This window comes from Dama dama, chromosome 32 (assembly GCF_033118175.1).
Source record: "Dama dama isolate Ldn47 chromosome 32, ASM3311817v1, whole genome shotgun sequence".
NCBI lineage: Eukaryota > Metazoa > Chordata > Mammalia > Artiodactyla > Cervidae > Dama > Dama dama.
Window position 1 is genome coordinate 29,737,690 of NC_083712.1, and position 19,009 is coordinate 29,756,698.

At 44.7% G+C, this 19,009-nt stretch overlaps 1 protein-coding gene across 6 annotated transcripts in view; it reads left to right on the forward strand.

Moving 5' to 3' along the window:
* DLC1 (DLC1 Rho GTPase activating protein) overlaps window positions 1-19,009 on the forward strand; it is a 409,749-nt gene that overhangs the window by 358,388 nt on the left and 32,352 nt on the right. Inside the window, exon 1 of one of the 6 annotated variants that reach the window (XM_061134631.1) lies at window positions 4,464-4,814. The exons of 4 other annotated variants lie outside the window; for them this stretch is intronic. In XM_061134631.1, coding sequence (XP_060990614.1) covers window positions 4,778-4,814 — 37 coding nt within the window. In that variant the 5' untranslated portion in view covers window positions 4,464-4,777. One more of the 6 variants, XM_061134632.1, reaches the window with a different exon arrangement.

Genomic DNA, 19,009 nt, shown 5'->3' on the forward strand with positions numbered 1-19,009 from the left:
TTTAGTTCCTGTGGGAGAGAAATAAATTTTTAAAGAGATTGCTTGGCTTGTATCACTAGAGCAGAGGTTTAAGCTAGCTGCCCCAGGGCTAAATGAAGCCCAAAGTTGAACCTGGGATGGGTTTCAATGTTTTTTTTAAATTAGTTGCTGGCATCTAAAAATTGGGACATGTGGTGTAAAAATTTAGAAATCTAGGGGCTCTTGAAAAAAAATGCTTTAAACCCAGGTCAGTGGATTGCTCTGTTAACACAAGCCAACAACCAAGTAGGCCTGAGTGACACTGCCCTCTTGGAGGGGCCCTGGTTCCTCAACTTCTCACCATCCCACTGTGACTTGCTTTCCTCACTGGCATTATCTGCCTGACTGCCTGTAGATACCAGAGTTCTATTCTTTTCTTTAATGGAAAAAAAAAAAAAAAAAAGCAAGAAGGATGCCCTAGGGCAATATCAATGATACATAATATTAATCATCAGAAAAGAGCCTGAAGAATCCCATGGACAGAGGAACCTGGTGGGTCGCAAAAGGGACACAACTGAAGCGAGTTACCACACACGGGAATCAAAGAGTAGCCCAATTAGTCACCCAGCCTTCTGTTAGGCAGTTTAGAAGTTCACCGTGTGGTTTGTTTACCTTGGTAATACAACCCTTGAACATGAAAACATCCACGTAGATGACAGAGCCTGGCTATCCTTGTGAATAACTTGAAATTGATGCTCCAACTGAGAGGAGCGTGACAGGAAGTGAAGGGCAGCATCACAGGTCCTTATGTCAAATATTTTCTTTGTTGTTGGTTTTAACCTACCATTGAGAACAGCAGCAGCAACAGTAGCAACAAAACCTGGGGTAATTTGTGATTTTTTAAAAAATATTTATTTATTTGGCTGCATCTTTCTTAGTTGTGGCATGCAGGATCTTTAGTTGTGACATGTAGGATCTCTCTCCCTGACCAGGAGCCCCCGCATTGGGAGCACAGAGTGTTAGCCATTGGACCCCCAGTGAAGTCCCTGTGAGGGCTTTTTATTCTCATTTATCAAAGGAGTATCAGAGGACCATATATACTGTGGGCAGGGAAATGGGCTGCCTTATTCCATGCCTCTTGGAGTCCAGTGTTTCAATATCCAAATCTCATGCCACGCATTGGTTAACAAACCCAGGCTAGGGGCGTCTTCCAGTGATAGACAAATGAAACCGTGGGTGATGAGTTGATGGTTAAATGGAGAGGCAGGACACTGCTCTTTCCTGGGGACCCTCTTTTATCCGGAAAGGACCACTGTGTATTTAACTCTTAATGATGTCCCCACTTCTTCCTTGCCCCAGTTTGTACAGGTTTCTCAGATTCGCAAAGGTTGAAATCAAAATCTTGTTTTGTTTTCATCTTCTCCTAGATGGCTATTTAAATACTAACTGCATGGCTTAGTTTGATGTGCCCATTTAGTAATATATAATAATAATGTCTACCCTTATCAAGTACTTACTATGTGCTAAGCGTAATGTGCATGAGCTTATCAATCTTCATGATAAACCTCATGAGATATGCACTATTTCAAACCTCTTTTTTCAAAGATGAAGCTAAAGTTTAGGGGGCTAAGTAATATATTCATCACACAGTTGGTAAGTGGCCTATTCCAAAAGTCCCTGTTTCAGCCACATTCTACAAGTGTAGCAGTTTTCTAAATGTAGCATATCCATTTCTAACGGGAGTAAGAATTTAAAAAATAAAGTTTGGGATTTGGCCCAGTTCACAGGCTCAGTTAGGAAACCAAAGAATGGAAGAAGATGATGAGATTCAGGGGAGGCTATATGAAAACCAATGCATCACCAAGGCAAATGTGTCTGGAGTTACTATTATTTTTAAATAGTGAGCAATCCACATCACACAAACCTCCAAAGAGATGGAATGAAACAAGAGAAGACAACATAAATAATCAAGGAGAAAGAGGCTTCCCTGGTGGCTCAGTGGTAAAGAATCTGCCTGCCAATGCAGGAGACAGGGGTTCGATCCCTGATCTGGGAAGATCCCACATGCTGCAGAGCAACCAAGCCCATGCGCCACAACTACTGAAGCCCACATGCTCTAAAGCCCACGCTCTGCAACAAGAGAAGCCACTGCAATGAGAAGCCCGCACACCACAGCCAAGAGTAGCCCTCGCTCATCCCAACTAGAGAAAAGCCTGCATAGCAACAAAGATGCTGCATAGCCAAAAATGAATAAATAAATGGGCCACATCAAAAGATATTAAAAAAAATAATCAAGGAGAAAGGAATGAGACTTAAGAAGAGACAAAAATATTAACATTATCGGTTCTTATTCTGGAAAGATTAATAACAGTGGCAGATGGTACATCAGGCTTGCACAGACTCCTGGAAACCTAATTCAAGAAAAATACAACTTCAACCAGCTAATAATAAGCATTAAGAACATATTCTGAGAATTGATATGTTTTGGAGGAGAGGCTTAGAGTATCTATATTTTTAAGTTTTGGATTGTTTCTAAACAAGAGAATATAGTGTATAAGGGAAGTTTAGGGAAATATTCCTCTTTTTCAAGTTTTGAAGAAGTACACACTGCACACTGAGCAAAGATTTCAAAATGCAAATCTGATCACGGGATGCCTTCTTTCTTTATAGTGGTTTACATTGTTTTTTGCTGTTAAGGATTTTTAAAAATTGTCAGCACAGTAGTGTAGGGAATTGAAAGTTCTTGCCTTTATTTTTCCAGTTTCTCCTGAATCGAATTTCCCCTTGCTGGCAGCTGTTTTGAGCGTTCTTCCAGCTCCCGGACTTCAGAGGGACATTCCCTTTTCTTTCTTCTTGGGCCAGGTCGGGTCCCCACTTTTCAGGCCCTTACAAGAACTCTTTCTCGTAAGCCCTTTGCTTTGTTAGCAGACTAAACTCTGAGCGGGCAGAGGCGGGCCTGCCCTTGCTTATCTTGGGGTCCCCAGCAGCTCTAAGTAGGTAAAAGCCCTGGAAATAACCATTAAATAGAGGAGCCCCATGCACTCCCAGGATGCCACTCCTCAGGGCCCAATTCCGGTTTGGGTAAATTAGGAAGTCAGTGGTGAAATGAGTGTTTTTATTTTGTTTTTGAGAAAATGGAGTGAAAAAGTCGTGTATGTCAACTAAGACCCAGCTATGAAATCAATACATTTTAAACCAATCATGAGACTAAATTCTCCCATTGTATTTAACCCTATTTGAAAACAGACTCTGCTCCAAGCTTCCTCATCCCCTCCCCTACTTTATATATCTCCATCTAAGACATTATATATATTTCACTGACTTATTTTGTTTATTGTGCATCTTCCCCACTAGGAAGTAAACTCCAGAAGGGAAGGGATGTGTATCTTTTTTGCTCATTGCTGAATCTCCAGGGCCTAGAACAGTGTTTGGCTCATGGTAAATAAATGCTCTGGATGTATTTGTTTAATGAATGGGTTTAGGTTGGTGTTTTCTTTACCCAGAGGAAATAGGCAGAAAGCATTGACTAGCCTCAAAGGAAATTTTCATGCACTCTCGATCAGAGTTTTTTTTTTCTTTTTAATTTTACAGAGATTATAGTCAATTGTAATATTTTAAAATAAAGCTTCCTTTTATATCAGGGGTCTTCAAATTGCAGTGCACCAGAATCACCCAAGAGCTTGTTTAAAAAAAAAAAAAAAGGCAGATTCTCAAAATCAGAGATTCTAATTCTGCAGTCTAGAGTCTGCTCTACCAGTTCCAGGAGCTGTACTGGGTTGCGGCCCAAGGGCTTTGGTTAGGAAACCTTTGGATCTGGCTGCACACAGGAGACTAGACACGTGGAGTAACAGCTGTCCCTCTCTACCACAGCGTCAGTTACATTCCTCTGTACCCTTGCGCACCTTAGCATTGAATGATGAATGTCCAAGGGACAGGTTGTCTTCTTCCCATTTTACATGTAATGCAACACTGATTCACCCCTCCCTCCCCACCTCGCCTTGGTTCCCAGGAATTTATGCAGTTCCCATCATGATGAAAGGCAGGGTAACAAGTAAAAAAAAAAAAAAAAAAGTGTGCAAAGCTACCAAGAAATAGATGAGGGAAAGTGCGCGGTGTTCCCAGCGTGGAGCCCAGACCTCCCCAGCAAGTAAATGCCTCCAGGGTCCAGCATTTGCCTTTGCCCCCAAGACCACTAATGGGAGACTTGTAGGCGCTTCCTCTAGCCGATTTGCCGGCCAGGGGAAAAGCATTCCAGCCCCGGGCGGAGGAGGGACGGGGCGGGGCTTGAAGGGGGGCGGCCAGGGGAGGCCTCAGGCGGTGGCGGGCTAGCTGGGCGGTGCGGGATGAGGGGCGTGGCCTGGGCGTGAGGGGCGGGGCCGGGAGAGCAGGGCGGGGCCTGAGGCCGGCGGGAGGTGCTGCTGGAGACCCTGGCGGCTGGGGGGAGGAGACGCGCAGGGTCTAGTTCCTCCCCTCAGGGGTGGGCGCTGCAGGAGGGCGCGGCCTGCCGGCTAGGCGGGAGGCAGAGCGCTCCTGTGGCTAGTACGAGGGTGCCGCGCTCCGGTCCCTGCCATGGCCGAACTTCCCTGCGGCAGGAGCCAGCAGCGCTCCCGGGCTTCTGGCTCAGCTCTCTGAGCGCTCCCGCTTTTCGATCTCGGGCAAACCCCGCATTCTTTCTGGGGTTGCGAGCAAGGATGCTCTGAGGATCTCTCGGAGGGGCGCGCGCGTCTCGGTTGCCGCCGTGGGTCCCGGCGCCGGAGCCGAGCTGCCTGGGGCTGCCTCGATTTCCCCACCGCGCCCCCGCCGTCCCCTGCCGCACTTGATGTGCAGAGAGAAGCCGGACACCATGATCCTAACACGTAAGCTAGACTTGTGCCTTGCCATCCGGCCGGCCGCGAGAGCCAGCTGCAGAGGGAATCCGCCGCGGAGGAAATGTCACCCTGCCTTGTCAAGTCGGTGCCTGACGTTCTGTGCTTTGGCAGCGCTTTCCGAGGAGGCTCGGAACCGAGTCGCCCGTGTTTCTTGGAGTGCAGGAGGTGGAGTGTGGGGAAAACATGGGTCGTCGTCCGGGGAGGGAGGTCTTAATCTCGGGTAATGTTCCCTGGGGCCGCGGGCTGACGCGCCCCGTGGGCTCTGGGAAGGGCTGCGGGCTGGTGGGGGGGGGGGGGTGGGGGAGCGACCGTAACTGATGAAGTGAAACCCACAATAACTTCCCGCGCAGGCTGGGGGTGCAGGCCGGGCTGGGGGGCACAGGGCCGGGTCGGGGTCGCAAGACGCGTAGTCCCTCTGCCCAGCCTCGCTGGCGGTCTTTCTGTTCTTATTCTAAATCCGAGGCGGTGGCCTCTGGCTCCGAGGGGGCGCGGAGCGACCTTCTTTCTGCTCTCTTCTGTTTGAGGACCTTTGCAGGGCTCGGCCTTTGCTGTCCTTCACCCTACAAGCCAAAATCAGCGTTGACTCCCTTGAGAATCTTATTATTTAGGGATATGTAGACTGCGGTTGACCCTTGGAAAAAAATGTTCAACTGCTTAAAAGTGAACTTACCAAAAAACTTTTAATTTCCAGCCGTTTTTGTTCAAATATTTTAAACGCTGGAAAATAACCCAGGCTTAGCCAGGAAAGTCTTGCTTTGGTGGCTGCCTGCCCCTGGAGAGTACTGCAGCTGTTTTAGCCAGCCCCAAGGCGTGCATGTGGGGCGCTTGCTGGAAGGCTGTGCCTTCACGTGCTGGGGCGTTGGACTGGGTTTCCTAAAATGCCCCATGGAGATGCCCACGCCCTTGGCTCCGGAGGAGGCGCCCGCGCGCCGCGAATCCCGGGGCCGCCAAAAGGAAGGAAGCACAACAGGCGATCTGGCTTTTTCCGTATAGCGAGGCGACGGCCTTTTGGACCCCTGCCCCCCGTGTCCTTGTCCCCACCTCCAGCCTCGCGGGCCGAGTCATTGATCCTTCGGCAGGAGTTACACCTCTGGCCGCGGCAAACTGACGCCGCCACGTGTAACTTAACAGTCTCCGCGTGCCTTCCAGAGCGCGGACCCTGGGTGAGGCCGGCAGGGTGGGAATAGTGAGTGGTCTGCAGCCTGCAAGCTGAGTGAATCTGGGAATTGACACCTCGCCGTACCTCCTTCACCTGCGTCATGGGCGTCATAAGTGTGTTTACCGCGGTGGGAGGTGCTGAGGATCAAACGACAAGGGCTGAGCACAGTCCCTGTGATGTTCGGTACCCAGTGTGTGCTAATTAGAGAAGGAGGGAACCCCTGCATATAGAGTGGAGAAGAAAATATTGCCCAACGCTTGCTTTGCCCCAGTCATTTTACACTCAACTTGGCTAGCAAATGGGTACATTCTTAGGATTCAGAAGCTGCCTTAGTGATTGCCGGTGAGGCAGAGGAATGCAGTCCAGGCACAGCCATCCGTTACCAAAAGATTCATGAGGGCGGGGTATATGACGCATTTGGATGGGGGAAAAAAAAAATCATAGCTCTGAAGAAGGCAGAATACCGAGTCTCAGATTACTTTTTTGTTTTTTTTTCAAAACTCTATTTGCTGAAGATTTGAGAGAAAATAATAGACCAGCAGAACTCTGGATGTAAATCTATCAGCAGCTCCAAGAGGTTGACTAATTCAGCATCCATCTGGCCTGCAGGCTGGTCCTCCGCAGAGATAATTTGCGGAGCATAAGTGAGAAATTAATGGAGGGACACAGTGCCATCTTGGCTTGCAGACTGCAGCAAATGGTCGGAGGGGTGCCCTGTAAGTCAACAGTCCCCCTAATAGAACTAAAGTCCTGGGAAATGAGTGTCAAATAGTTAGCAGATGTGCTTTCAGACGTTATTTCGAGTCGTTTTCTGAGAAAATGTTGGCAATTGCGTGTATTAACTTTTATTGTGGCATGCCAGATTTACAGCGTGGCCCAAACCTGAGTGCATATTTTTTTCATTAGCACTACTGTTCAGCGTTTAAAATGAAGCACAGCAGACTGGCTTTCTCTCCTAGCTGGTTTTAAAACTTTGCTTTTGACAAAAACAGATTTTATTTTAATTCATGCTGAGTGACACCTTACACCAAACTGGCTGGAAGCCCAAGACAGAGAGCTGACTTGGTTTCCCTCCTCCACAGAATTGGACTTAAGTAGCTTCCAACTTCATCTTTCCCTCCAGTGAATGAGAAGTGTCATATCAATGACTTACCTGTGTCTTAACTTCCTAATTGTGGACCTTATGAGAAACACCACCTCTAACTCCTTAAAGACTGAAAAGCTTAAACAGTTAAACAATTAACTATGGCTAATTGAAGGCAGTGTTCCAAGTTTTAACACACTGGACTAATCAAAGGATTTTCCTATTGTTCTGGAGCAAAGGTGAGAGACTAGATGCCCCTTTAAAACTAAAGCCTTTTTATCTTTGTTTATTTTATTATTGTTCTGTCTTGTAGTTCAAAAACCAAAGATGGAGCAAAGTTTCAGGGCGTTTTTACATTAAAGGGGAATGCTTGGTTGCTTATGGAAAATATGCCAGATTAATAGAAAAGCATGTTATAATTAAACAGTTTGTCACTGTGAAGTGAAAAATATAGATAGTAGTTAAACTCTTCCTTGTAAAACTACTGTGGGGCTTTAAGAGGGTATGGGAGGCCCCGGTGAGATGCCTTCTAATCAGAGGCTTGGTGGGATTCCAAGAGGTGGTTTCAAATACAAAAATAAGTACCTGGGTTTCCCTTGGTGTCCCCATGGAGATTTTAAGCCATGATGCAATGTTCAAATGAAAGTGGTATTTTTATGGCTTAGGTGGGTAAATATGCAATTTGAAAATATTCAGGGGAGGGTGGTTTGGTTCAGAAGAATGGGGCATCCAAAGTACAGTGGGTGAAGTGAATTGTACTCTTTTGAAGAGAGCCTTGTGCTGGACAGGATGGTCCAGTATTGTAAACACGCTTTTCTCATGCTTAGCTCCCCTTCCTAGCAACAGGAAGACGGAAATGAGGCCATGCAAAAAAAAAAAAAAAAAAAAAAGACCCTGAAGGTTCTAGACAATACTTGACCCACCCTAGCATTCACTGTGTACAACCAGAGGACTTGCAAAAGTAAAAATAACTTCAGATGTTTCCCCTTCCTCCCTGGACATTGCCAAATTGCTAAAGACCAAATTCTCTGTGCTTTAGAACATTACAGAGCAAGCAGGCTCATGGTACAGCTGGGAGAAAGTCTCATCATTGTGAAGCCTATTCTTGAAATTATAAAGCAAACTTGGGGAGAAGAGTGGTTTTCATTTTTAAAGTTGACTTAATCTAATGCTTACAGTGATATGAGTTGGAATCCAGTGGAGGAGAGAGAATTTAACTTCTAAACGGAGTCATTTCTCTGAATGTTCATTTTAGCAAGATTTACCTCTAATATACTTTGGCATTGTGGGGCTACAGTACAAGGAGTAATCTACATAGCATGCAGGACATCAAAAATTGTCCTCTCTGTGGTGTGGGGGGTGGGTGGTGGAAACTGATGCTCAGCCATAAGGTTATAAATGCCCAACACTGTGTCCTAAAAAGCACAGTTCAAGTGCCTCTTTTCCATGGCTATGAAATTAGGAGGAGAATGCTTTTCTGGAGTGGATTTTCACAGTTGTCTGTGTATCTGATTGTGTGGCCATTGTGTAGAGAGGAATTCCAGAACTTGAGGGTAATTCTTACTCTTTTTAAGGAAGACAGTGCTGTAGGGTTAAAATACATTTTTATAGGAATAGATGACTGCAGGGAGTATGATCAGTGGTGTTTTCTTTCCACCTCAAATTAGTCAGAAATCCAATTACTGTGAAATGGGTAAGATTCCCAGCTGAGAAAGCCTCTTCCTGCCTGTTTCCGCTTTTCCTTGTGGGAGCCTGTGTTATTGTTAAGGATTATCATCATTAATGATAAGTAAGTATAGTTCTGCTGGAACTTCTTTAGTTGGGTCTCAACTTTTTTTTTCACTAGCTATTTCCTTCTTGTCATCATAATTAACAGTGGGTAGGAATAAAGTCTTGTATTTTTAGCCTATACATATATATATATGTATATGTCTATATATATGTTTATGTACATATATATGTATACGTATATATAAAAATTTTTATAGTTTCTATAAGCAACAGTCAGCCTTCTCTAGTGTGGATACTCCTTTTTAATTTTTATAAAAAATACATAGACTTTTTTTTAATACATAGACTTTTAACAGAATAGTAGTGACATTATGTGTGCATGCTCAGTCACCTCAGGCATGTCCGACCCTTTGCGACCCTATGAACTATAGCTTGCCAGGCTCCTCTGTCCATGGGGATTCTCCAGGCAAAAGCACTGGAGTGGGTTACCATGCCCTCGTCCAGGGGATCTTCTTGACCCAGGGATAGAACCCACATCTCCTGCGTTGCAGGCGGACTCTTAACCCGCTGAGCCACATTATAGAAGTTAAAATGTATTCTTAAGTTTGCTTTCATTGTCAAATGTAATCTTCATGCAACCTCACAAAGTAGATCTAATTATTTCCATTCCTTAAGATGAGGAATCTGAGCCCTGAAAGAGTTAAATACCTTGCCTGAGATCACTCACTGTACATGACCAAGCTAGGATTTCAACCAGGTGTCTGTGACTGTAGATTCCAGTTGCAGACATACATTTGGCAGGAGTTGATTCAGTTGAGGAAACAATATTCGGTGGCCAAACAGAGCCTTGCAGTTACTCCACAGTTTCTTTGTGCTGGTAGGCAGGGAGCTGTAATGTTAGGGTCCCAGGTTGACAAATGAGTGGTCTCTGCGTCCCCTCTCAGGGGCCTTGTGAATCGAGAACTCAAGCCTCTGTCTTTAATATGTGAAGACGGAGTTTTGGATACCATTTTCTAGTCTCCGTTGACTCTACTGAATGGTGCTTACTTCAGTGAAAGCACTCCAAAATAATGTTTCCAAGGGAAAGTTTTCTCTCAGAGGTCATTGGAAACATTTTGAATGGCATCTTGAAAAGGCCTACCTATTAGGAAATAATGTTCTTGGGCACCAAAAGGTAAAAACAGTATTCCTTTGCTGAAGTCAAGCCAACACACATGGTGGGAATCAAGTCTCTCTCTTAATCCTTCATTCTTGTTTTTTATGCTACTACTGGAGTGAGTTTCACAGTGGAAAGTGAGCTCCTTTTCCATCTACACATTCTGCCTCAACCGGGTGGCCTTCTCATGTCTTCTCCCTTCCGCCCCCAGGAGGAAAATCAAAAGCTAGCTGAAGGCTGAGGTCAGTGCCTAGAGTCCTCAGATGCCTTTGACGCCTCCCATCCACATTTTGTTCTCTCCCCTGCCCCACCTCTGAGTGTCCTGCGGAGAGGGCTAGAGGCTGCTTCCTGCAGCTCGACAGAAAGGCGCCTTCCTCCTCCTTGCAAGAGTCTCCAGAGGATGTCTGAGGGACAAAAGTTTTCCACACCCTGAGTTCATAGCATTTCCCAGGCTGCAGCACTTAGGAGGCCGAGAGGAAGGGACCTGGGAGGTGAAATGGCCTGTGGCCCATGAACTCCCACCCTGCCATGCCTTTTTGTCACACTCAGATAACCAAGGAGATAGAGGATGTCGAAATTCTGCAATCATTTTCACCTGCCCTCCCAGTTTGGAGAGACCATCAAGGACATCTCTTTACAACTCCATTTTTCAAACTGTGTGACACCAACAAGGGATCTTGTATGGTGCTTATGCATTTGTAAAAGTTATTCCAGGGGAAATTCCAGATCTGTGCAAAGGCAGCCTGGAAAAACATTGCCTCTTCCCTACTGAGGGACAGCTGAGTTGCCTGGAAGTTCAAGGACTAGTCCAAGGTCATATGTGAGTTGAATGGAACTGGAGACCTCTTCCTGTCCCCTTGTGTAAATAAAACAGGGAAGCAACAAAATGAGGATTTTAATGTGTTTGTAGGAAAAGCGTATGTTATAAAACCAGTAATGTCCTAAACTAAACAAAAATACTTGGGTCAAATTTTGACCAGTGGATTGTGTGTGTTTGGGAGGCCTGAATGTCATAAGCAGTTTTGATGAAAATAATTCTTTCGCTCGCCTAGAAGACAATAATACTTCTATTTCTTACACCTTTTGCTCAAGACTCAGAAAGTTGAATTGAACCCAGGCGTGTCTTGGAGGTTCTGCAGGTTTGGTTCCAGACCACAAGAATAAAGCAAGTCATACAGATTTTTTGCTTTCCTTGTGCATATAAAAGTTACATTTACATTATACTGTCATCTGTTAAGTGTGCAATAGCATTACATCTTAAAAAAAAACAATGCAGACCTTAATTTTTTAAAATGCTGTTGAAAAAGTGGCCCAATAATAGACTTGCTTGACAGAATTGCCACAAACCTTCCATTTGTAAAAATTGTGGTATTTGTGAAGTACAATAAAGCAAGGTCTGTCTGTAGTGTTTCCTGTTTGAGGTAGACATAGGAGTGGCTAAAATCTGCTTGTATTAACTAGTATCTGCTATGTTTTTGTTTTCATTGGTCTTTGATAAGGCAGCCTGATGTTTCGTTCAATTCTAGATTTTCTTTTTTTCTCTGTCAGGATGGACTGTAATATGAGTGAATAGTTTCTGTACCATCCCTCACTATTCCCTTTATTTCTAACTTCATGTTTTTGTAGCACTGCAGTTTGCACAGTATTTTATGTTTCCTGGGCTATGATGCTGTAGAACTTAGGGCAAAAGCCACAGATTGGGGAGAGGTGCTTAATGTTATAGAATAGGCTTTGCAGACATATGTGAAAGACTAGATGAGTGTATCAATCTTGAATGGTGGAGATAGGGAGGAAGGTGCTATTTTAGGTTTGTAACCAGGTATTTTTGCCTTGAAAAATAAGTTTAAAAGGAAGCAAATTATATAATCTTAAACCATCTTCTTCACTTAGTGGAAGAAAAAAAAATGAGACTCAGAAAAACAAGGACCCTTAAAGTTGGTTTAAGATGGCTTCCTCTCTTGAAATCATTTTCCTAATCTATCCAGTTATCTTTAAATAATTTACTATTTAAGAAACTACTTCATATCTTTTTTCTTAGCAATAGGTGGTTTGAAATGCATAAATATTTGGTGCAGAATACTGGAAGAGAGAGTGTGTGTGTGTATGTAGATGGAGGTGGGTTTTGCTCTGTCTCAGATTGCAATGAAGTAGAAAGATGTGATGATGCAATATCCATTTCCTTAACAGTTTATTTTCATTTAAGTTTGATTTTGTGTGTGTGTGTGCTGGGTAGTAAGTGCCAGTTTCTGATTCATTGGGAGATGATTTCTGTTCCTGGAAACAACTGGATCAGCTCGAGCCTGGAGTGCCTGATAGCGCCCAGTCCTGCCTGAGCTTAAATGCATGCAGAGCTGTTGGCCTTCGCACGGGAAGGGCATGTATTTTTTGGTGTGAGCTATGTGCTTTTTTTCCTGGTTTGTGTGTTAAAAATAGTGTTTTCCAAACACTTGACCTCAGTGATCCCCAAAGGAAATTTTAATTGATTTAATTTCTACGTTGTTGGAGTGTGGACTCCTGTGCACAATATCAGGTGTAGGCTTGCCTTATGTGTCCCTTCTTTAAAGCAGAGCCATTTATTAAGTTGTCATCACATCATTAGGGAAAATGGGTCCTGCCCCCCTCCTCCTTTATATTATTTCTAGGAATGTTCTTTACTAGAAAGCAACATATCTGCCTCTGAATCTCAAGTAGGAGAGAAAAAAAAAACTTAAAAAGAGAACTCCCTCAAAACTCCCAGTTCTTACTTGTATTGAAAAACAGCCTAATCTTTGTGGGCAAGACTGCCATGGGCAGTAAGTTCTCTAACCAGGAGTGAGGGCTGGTGGGGGGAGGGGGTGCCCTCTGTGACCGTAAGCAAATTATTGATAGCTAAACTTTGGACCAGCTTCCTCATTTGTAAAGAGGAAAAAATGGAAAAGTTCCAAGAGGCTTTCCAGCTCCCAGTTCCCTGATTGAGTTGATGTCAAGATGGTGCTGTTAATTGAAACACAAATGTACAAGATCAATACGCAAAGTAAAACTTTGATTTTTTTTTTTTTTTTAACTCAAGAGTTTTCTATGGGTTGGAGTGTTTTCTTCCTGTAAAGACTAATTTTAGTTTGAGGGCTGGAGACATGCATATGCAAAAATGCCTAGGGTTTTGAGTTCTCTGTAATATGATCATAGGCTTCAGGGAACAAATCTAGAAATTGATCTATTAAGAAGCAAATTAGAGGGAATTGCCTGGCGATCCAGTGGTTAGGACGCCATTCTTTCAGTGCAGGGGCACATATGTTCGCATGGTTCCCAATCCCCCCACACACACAAAAAAGGAAACAAATTAGATATTTTAGCAATAAGCCAGTCAATTTTGTACAGTTGATCAGTTTTTTGAGGGAAGGAGAATGTCTCCATGTAATTGATGATAAATGTGGAAAATTGACAGATGGAACCTTGTCTAACTGTTGTCTTGACAAACAAGGGAAATGGGCATAAAGGAATTCTTAGAGTCAGAAGCTTAAGGAATCTGCACAGCCTATGGCAATCCCAGATTTTACAGATGAGGAAACCAGTCCAGAAGGATTGTGTTCTTAAAGCTACTTAACTAAACAGTGGATTCTTTCCTGGACCTGTTTCGCTGACCTGTTACAGGTCATACTTTGCCCCCTTTCTGTGGCGGATTATTAGTAGGAACTTGGGACACTTGTGCAAAGTTCTTGTATATCTGAGGAAATCATGTTGGTTGCTCATCGGGTAACCAGGCTAAGGAGATGCTTGTGTCTGCTCTTTGGCATGACCTACTTTTCACTGCATCCCTCCCCTTCCTCTGTTGTGTGTTACAGTAAATCGAGTCTGCTTACCGTACCTTCACACACACACCTGTGCTTTGCCAGCTCTCCACTTAGCTTATTCTCTTTTATTCCCAGTCTCCTGTCCTGCAATCCAGCCTTCTATAAAAGATCACAACCCCTCCAAATAAAGGCTGAGCATTGAAATGAATGCCCAGTAGCCCCCTCCCTCCCCCGCCTGCCTCTGAATTCATACGTGTGTTTCCTTTGCCACGTCATAGCCTCCTCTGTACTATACAAAGGTTTCTTAGTTTACTTTTCTTCCTTCCTTCCTTCCTTCCTTTTTCTTTTCTTTCTTTTCCTCTTTCCTTTTCTTTAAGAAAAAGCTGTGTGAGAACAGTGTATTTCAAACAGGTTGGTTTTTTTTTTTGGAGGTAACAAATAGCATTTTTTTTTTCATTAAAAAAATGTAAGACTGCATTACTTATTGTAAGTGTTATTTGGGGAAACTTGTTTCAGTTTTATATATGCTTATATACACACGTGTGTGTACATGAATGCGTGCACAGGTACACATATGCATGTGTGGGGGGGCGCAATGTAAGATGTATTTCTCATTGTGGCTTCTCATCTGAAAAAAATAAGACCACTTCACTAGAAGAAAATCACATTGCAGTTTATTTATTTATATGGTATTTATTAAGTAACTACTGTGTATCCCACACTGTTGGTGGTGCTTGGAATATATCAGAGAGTAAAACAGGCAAAGAAACTGGCCTTTGGCGAGTTTACAGAGGGGAGAGACAAAGTAAACATGATAAATGTTTTGGGAGAAGAAAAGATAAAGCAGAAAAGGGAGCATGGGGTGGGTGAGAAGAGGCCTGTGAGGGTGGGTCAGTTAGCCTGGAGGCCATGGGGTCACAGGGTGCAGGAAAGCGCAAGGGCCCAGGGGCCAGTGTTAGAAGTCTGGCTCTCATCTATGAAATGGGGACTCTTGGGGGCCGCCTGGACAAGGTCCCTTGGGACTTAAATACATGGATCTCAGAAGAGCCCTTTGGAAGCCAGCTCATTCATAAGAAGAGAAGCAGCTGAGTGTCCGTCAATTGTGAATTACCTTTGCCTTTGGCTTCCTGCTTCAGGGCAGCGACCTGTGTCTTTGATTGTCCTGAACACAGCAGGCGGCACAGACCGTGGATGTGCAATAAATAAATATTGAGCTAAGCAGGGAAGTGAAGGCTGATGAGCTGCACGTAAATGTGTGGCTGGCTAGAATATATCTTTTTGTTGTTGTTGTTGACAAAGTAATGTCTCTGCTTTTTATTTTTTATTTATTTATTTATTTTTTATTAGTTTGAGGCTAATTACTTCACAACATTTCAGGGGGTTTTGTCATACATTGATATGAATCAGCCATAGATTTACGCGTATTCTCCATCCCGATCCCCCCTCCCACCTCCCTCTCCACGCGATTCCTCTGGGTCTTCCCAGTGCACCAGGCCCGAGCACTTGTCTCATGCATCCCACCTGGGCTGGTGATCTGTTTCACCATAATCAAAACCACAATGAGGTACCATTACACGCCAGTCAGGATGGCTGCTATCCAAAATCTACAAGCAATAAATGCTGGAGAGGGTGTGGAGAAAAGGGAACCCTCTTACACTGTTGGTGGGAATGCAAACTAGTACAGCCACTATGGAAAACAGTGTGGAGATTTCTTAAAAAAACTGGAAATAGAACTGCCATATGACCCAGCAATCCCACTTCTGGGCATACACACACAGGAAACCAGATCTGAAAGAGACACGTGCACCCCAATGTTCATCGCAGCACTGTTTATAATAGCCAGGACATGGAAGCAACCTAGATGCCCATCAGCAGACGAATGGATAAGGAAGCTGTGGTACATATACACCATGGAATATTACTCAGCCGTTAAAAAGAATTCATTTGAATCAGTCCTAATGAGATGGATGAAACTGGAGCCCATTATACAGAGTGAAGCAAGCCAGAAAGATAAAGAACATTACAGCATACTAACACATATATATGGAATTTAGAAAGATGGTAACGATCACCCTATATGCAAAACAGAAAAAGAGACACAGAAATATAGAATATATCTAAAGGTGGATTTGGGTCAGCTACTGGCAGGCCAGATGGCCCAGGAGCTGAATTATATTGATCGGTCTTGCAGAAGTTTCTCACTGGTCTCTTTGAGAAGAGACACAGCAGATGTTTAGAATTTTTTTTAGGCACCTGAGGGTAGGAATGTTGCTAGTGGCTAGTCATAATCTTTGCTGTGATTAGATAACAGAAGAGTTTAATAAATATTAACATATACATTGTGCTATCTGACTTAGCCCAACTAGAAATTCACTTTACATAGTGAAGTCGCTCAGTTGTGTCGGACTCTTCGTGACCCCATGGACTATAGCCTACCACACTCCTCTGTCCATGGGATTTTCCAGGCAAGAGTACTGGAGTGGGCTGCCATTTCTTCCTCCAGAGGATCTTCTCGACCCAGGGATCGAACCTGGGTCTCCCGCACTGTAGGCAGACGCCTTACCGTCTGAGCCACCAGGGAAGTCCCACTTTACATAAGTAACTCCCAATAGCCAATCTTTTGGCAGCGTGTGTGTGTGTGTGTGTGTGTGTGTGTGTTGAACATTTATTTTTATTAACTGCAAAGAGATAGGGGTTTAAGTCGTAGTTCTCAGTCAAATGTCAATGGGTTCTTGTCCTTCAGACAAATGTTAAGTGTGCTTCCAATGTGGAAATAGTAGTCTCTCGGGATAAATGAATGAATTAAGAAGCTTCTAGTAGGTGTACTCACTATCCCGGGGATAGGAGCAGAGAGGTTGATGGGGGTGCAAAGGGAGAATTTATCTGCAGCAAGAGAGATAGGAGATGAAGAGCCTGTGCATCCTGGGAACTGCAAGGAGTTCAGGAAGACTGGAGCAGAGCTTGCATGTGGAGGCCCTCCATGAGCAGAACGGCTGGGCAGAGGGCGAGTTAAGATGGCTGTGGGTCTGCTGAGGAGTCGTGTCTGAAAGGCAGTGGGAGTCACGGAGGAATTCTGAGCAGAGGAGTGACGTGACACGACATGACATGACTAAATCGTGTATTTCCTACAGACCAATCCAGGGCTCACCTGCCCTTTGGGCTAGGAGAGAGTTCCTGAGTGCAGGGAGGAGCAAGGGTTATCAGAGAGTTCTGTGGGAAGGATGCCAGGGTACCTTGGGAAGAAAGAGTCTGGGATAAAGGAATATGAAGAAATGCTACCTGGTTCAGTGGTCCCGGATCCTGACTACCTTTACATTTACTTAGGAGCTTCTTTAAAAAGATGTTGTCCCAGTCCTCTCTAGATGGAGAAAATGAGAGCACTTGGGAGTGGGGGTGGGGGTGGTTTTAGAAGACGCCCCCAGGTGATGCCCGCCGGGACCCGGGCTCAGAGCCTCCGAGGTGAAGTGTCTGAGGCTGTAGTTTGCTCCTCTGCCCCCGAGAAACCCACCTGCCAGGGAAGGGGGGCCTGTTGGTGCCCAGCTGTGTGGCCGTCCGGTAAAGTGGTGCCCCGAATGGAGGCAGGAGAACTGATCCTTTGAAGCAATTCTTCCTTCCGTTTGAAGGAATTTTTGTGACCGGGGTTAGGAATCCTGGTTTAGATCAGAAAGCAGCGCCTGCCTTCACACAGCCGACATGCTTCTCCACGACTGGTAAAGCATCCGCATTTCCACAGGTCTGTGCCCACGAGTCTGCCCGTTGGGGGAATCCGCAGAACCCGGAACATGCTTGACTTTTCTTACATTCCTCCCGATTCCTTAGAATTGTATTTAAGAGATGCTTTCCGTGGAGCATTTGCCTTGAGGCCTGATTTTGGAAGCACTTGGCAAATCGCAAAGAAGGCAGGAAGCTCGAAGAGAGGGTTCCCACCGTGAAGACAGCAGATGGAAGGTGGAAGTACTCATATCCTGCTCAGACCCGACGGTCATTGCTCAACCACTGAGATGGCGACTTCAGCGGAACGATGACGGTGTTGGGGAATTTCTGTCTCACTTACTGTTGAGGGGTGAGGGGAAGCTAGGGTCACCCCATCATGCCAGGAAGTGTGCAAATACGGCCTCATGGTTCCCAGTCAGACACCAAAGGTTCTCCCGAACCTCATTCATCTAACACAAGTCATCACTGAAGCTGGTTCCAATAAAAATTTCCTATTTCCCCCTTCACACATTTGTCTGCTGTTGGCTTAGAGAAATCCCAGATCTAAACATGTTGTATTTCCACTGCATTTTCAGTTTCTGATGGCACTATTGCCTGGCGGGGGGGGATTTTTTTTAAAAAACACTGTCCCAAGAGCCAGTTAGAGGCCTCCAAAACCAGACACAGGGGGAGTCAAAGTCACAGTAGTAATGCAGCATTCACATGGTTTGGCTTAGTATTTTTAACGTTGTTTATTGATACATATTTTTGTTTCAGGGAAATCGGGGTTGCTCGTTTCTGCAAGTCTTTGCTCTCTGTCACACTATGGCAATTGAATGGAAAGAAGTGGTTGTTTCTCCACTTGTTCCCTCATCTTCATATCTTAAGGATATTCCCAGCTCACCTGATAGGATCAATATGAGGAGTCAGAGAATTCATACACCTTAAGTGCTTAGACTGGGCCTTGTACACAGTGAGTGCTCAATAAAAGTTAACCATTGATGGAATTGTTGGAAGGCATCTGGGAAGACTGCCTAGAGGAGGTGACACTTGGCTGAGGCCTTGAAGGATGAGTAAAATTGCATAATGAGAGGATGGGAGAGTATTTCCCGCCAGGGATGTGTTGGGGGTGAAGAAGGACCAGGTTCACTTTGGCTGGGGTATGGAGCACGTGCAGGGAGCTGAACAGTTCCATGCCACGTGAAGAGCCTTAAAAACCTCGGGGAGATGTCTAGACTTGTTTTCTAAGCAGTGGAGCAGGAGCTCCAGGGAAGTTTGTGCAGGAGAGACAAGATCAAAACGGTAATGTAGGAAGTTTGATGAGGCAAGGTTGGTGTCAGGAATCTCAGGAAAGAGAACAGGAGACCTGGAGTTTTAGTTAGGGTAAGGGTGGAAGTTGTGGCCTGGATCAGGAGGGAACTAGCAAGGGTAAATCCCTACCTGACCTGGTTGTAGACATGGGTTCTTCATATTAAATAAAATGGATCTTAGGTCGTTACCATTTTCTCTTGGTAATTGCAAAGGGGTGATAGTGAAGTCAGTAACTATCCCATTTATTAAAAAATCAATGACAGCTTTTTACAGTTTTTC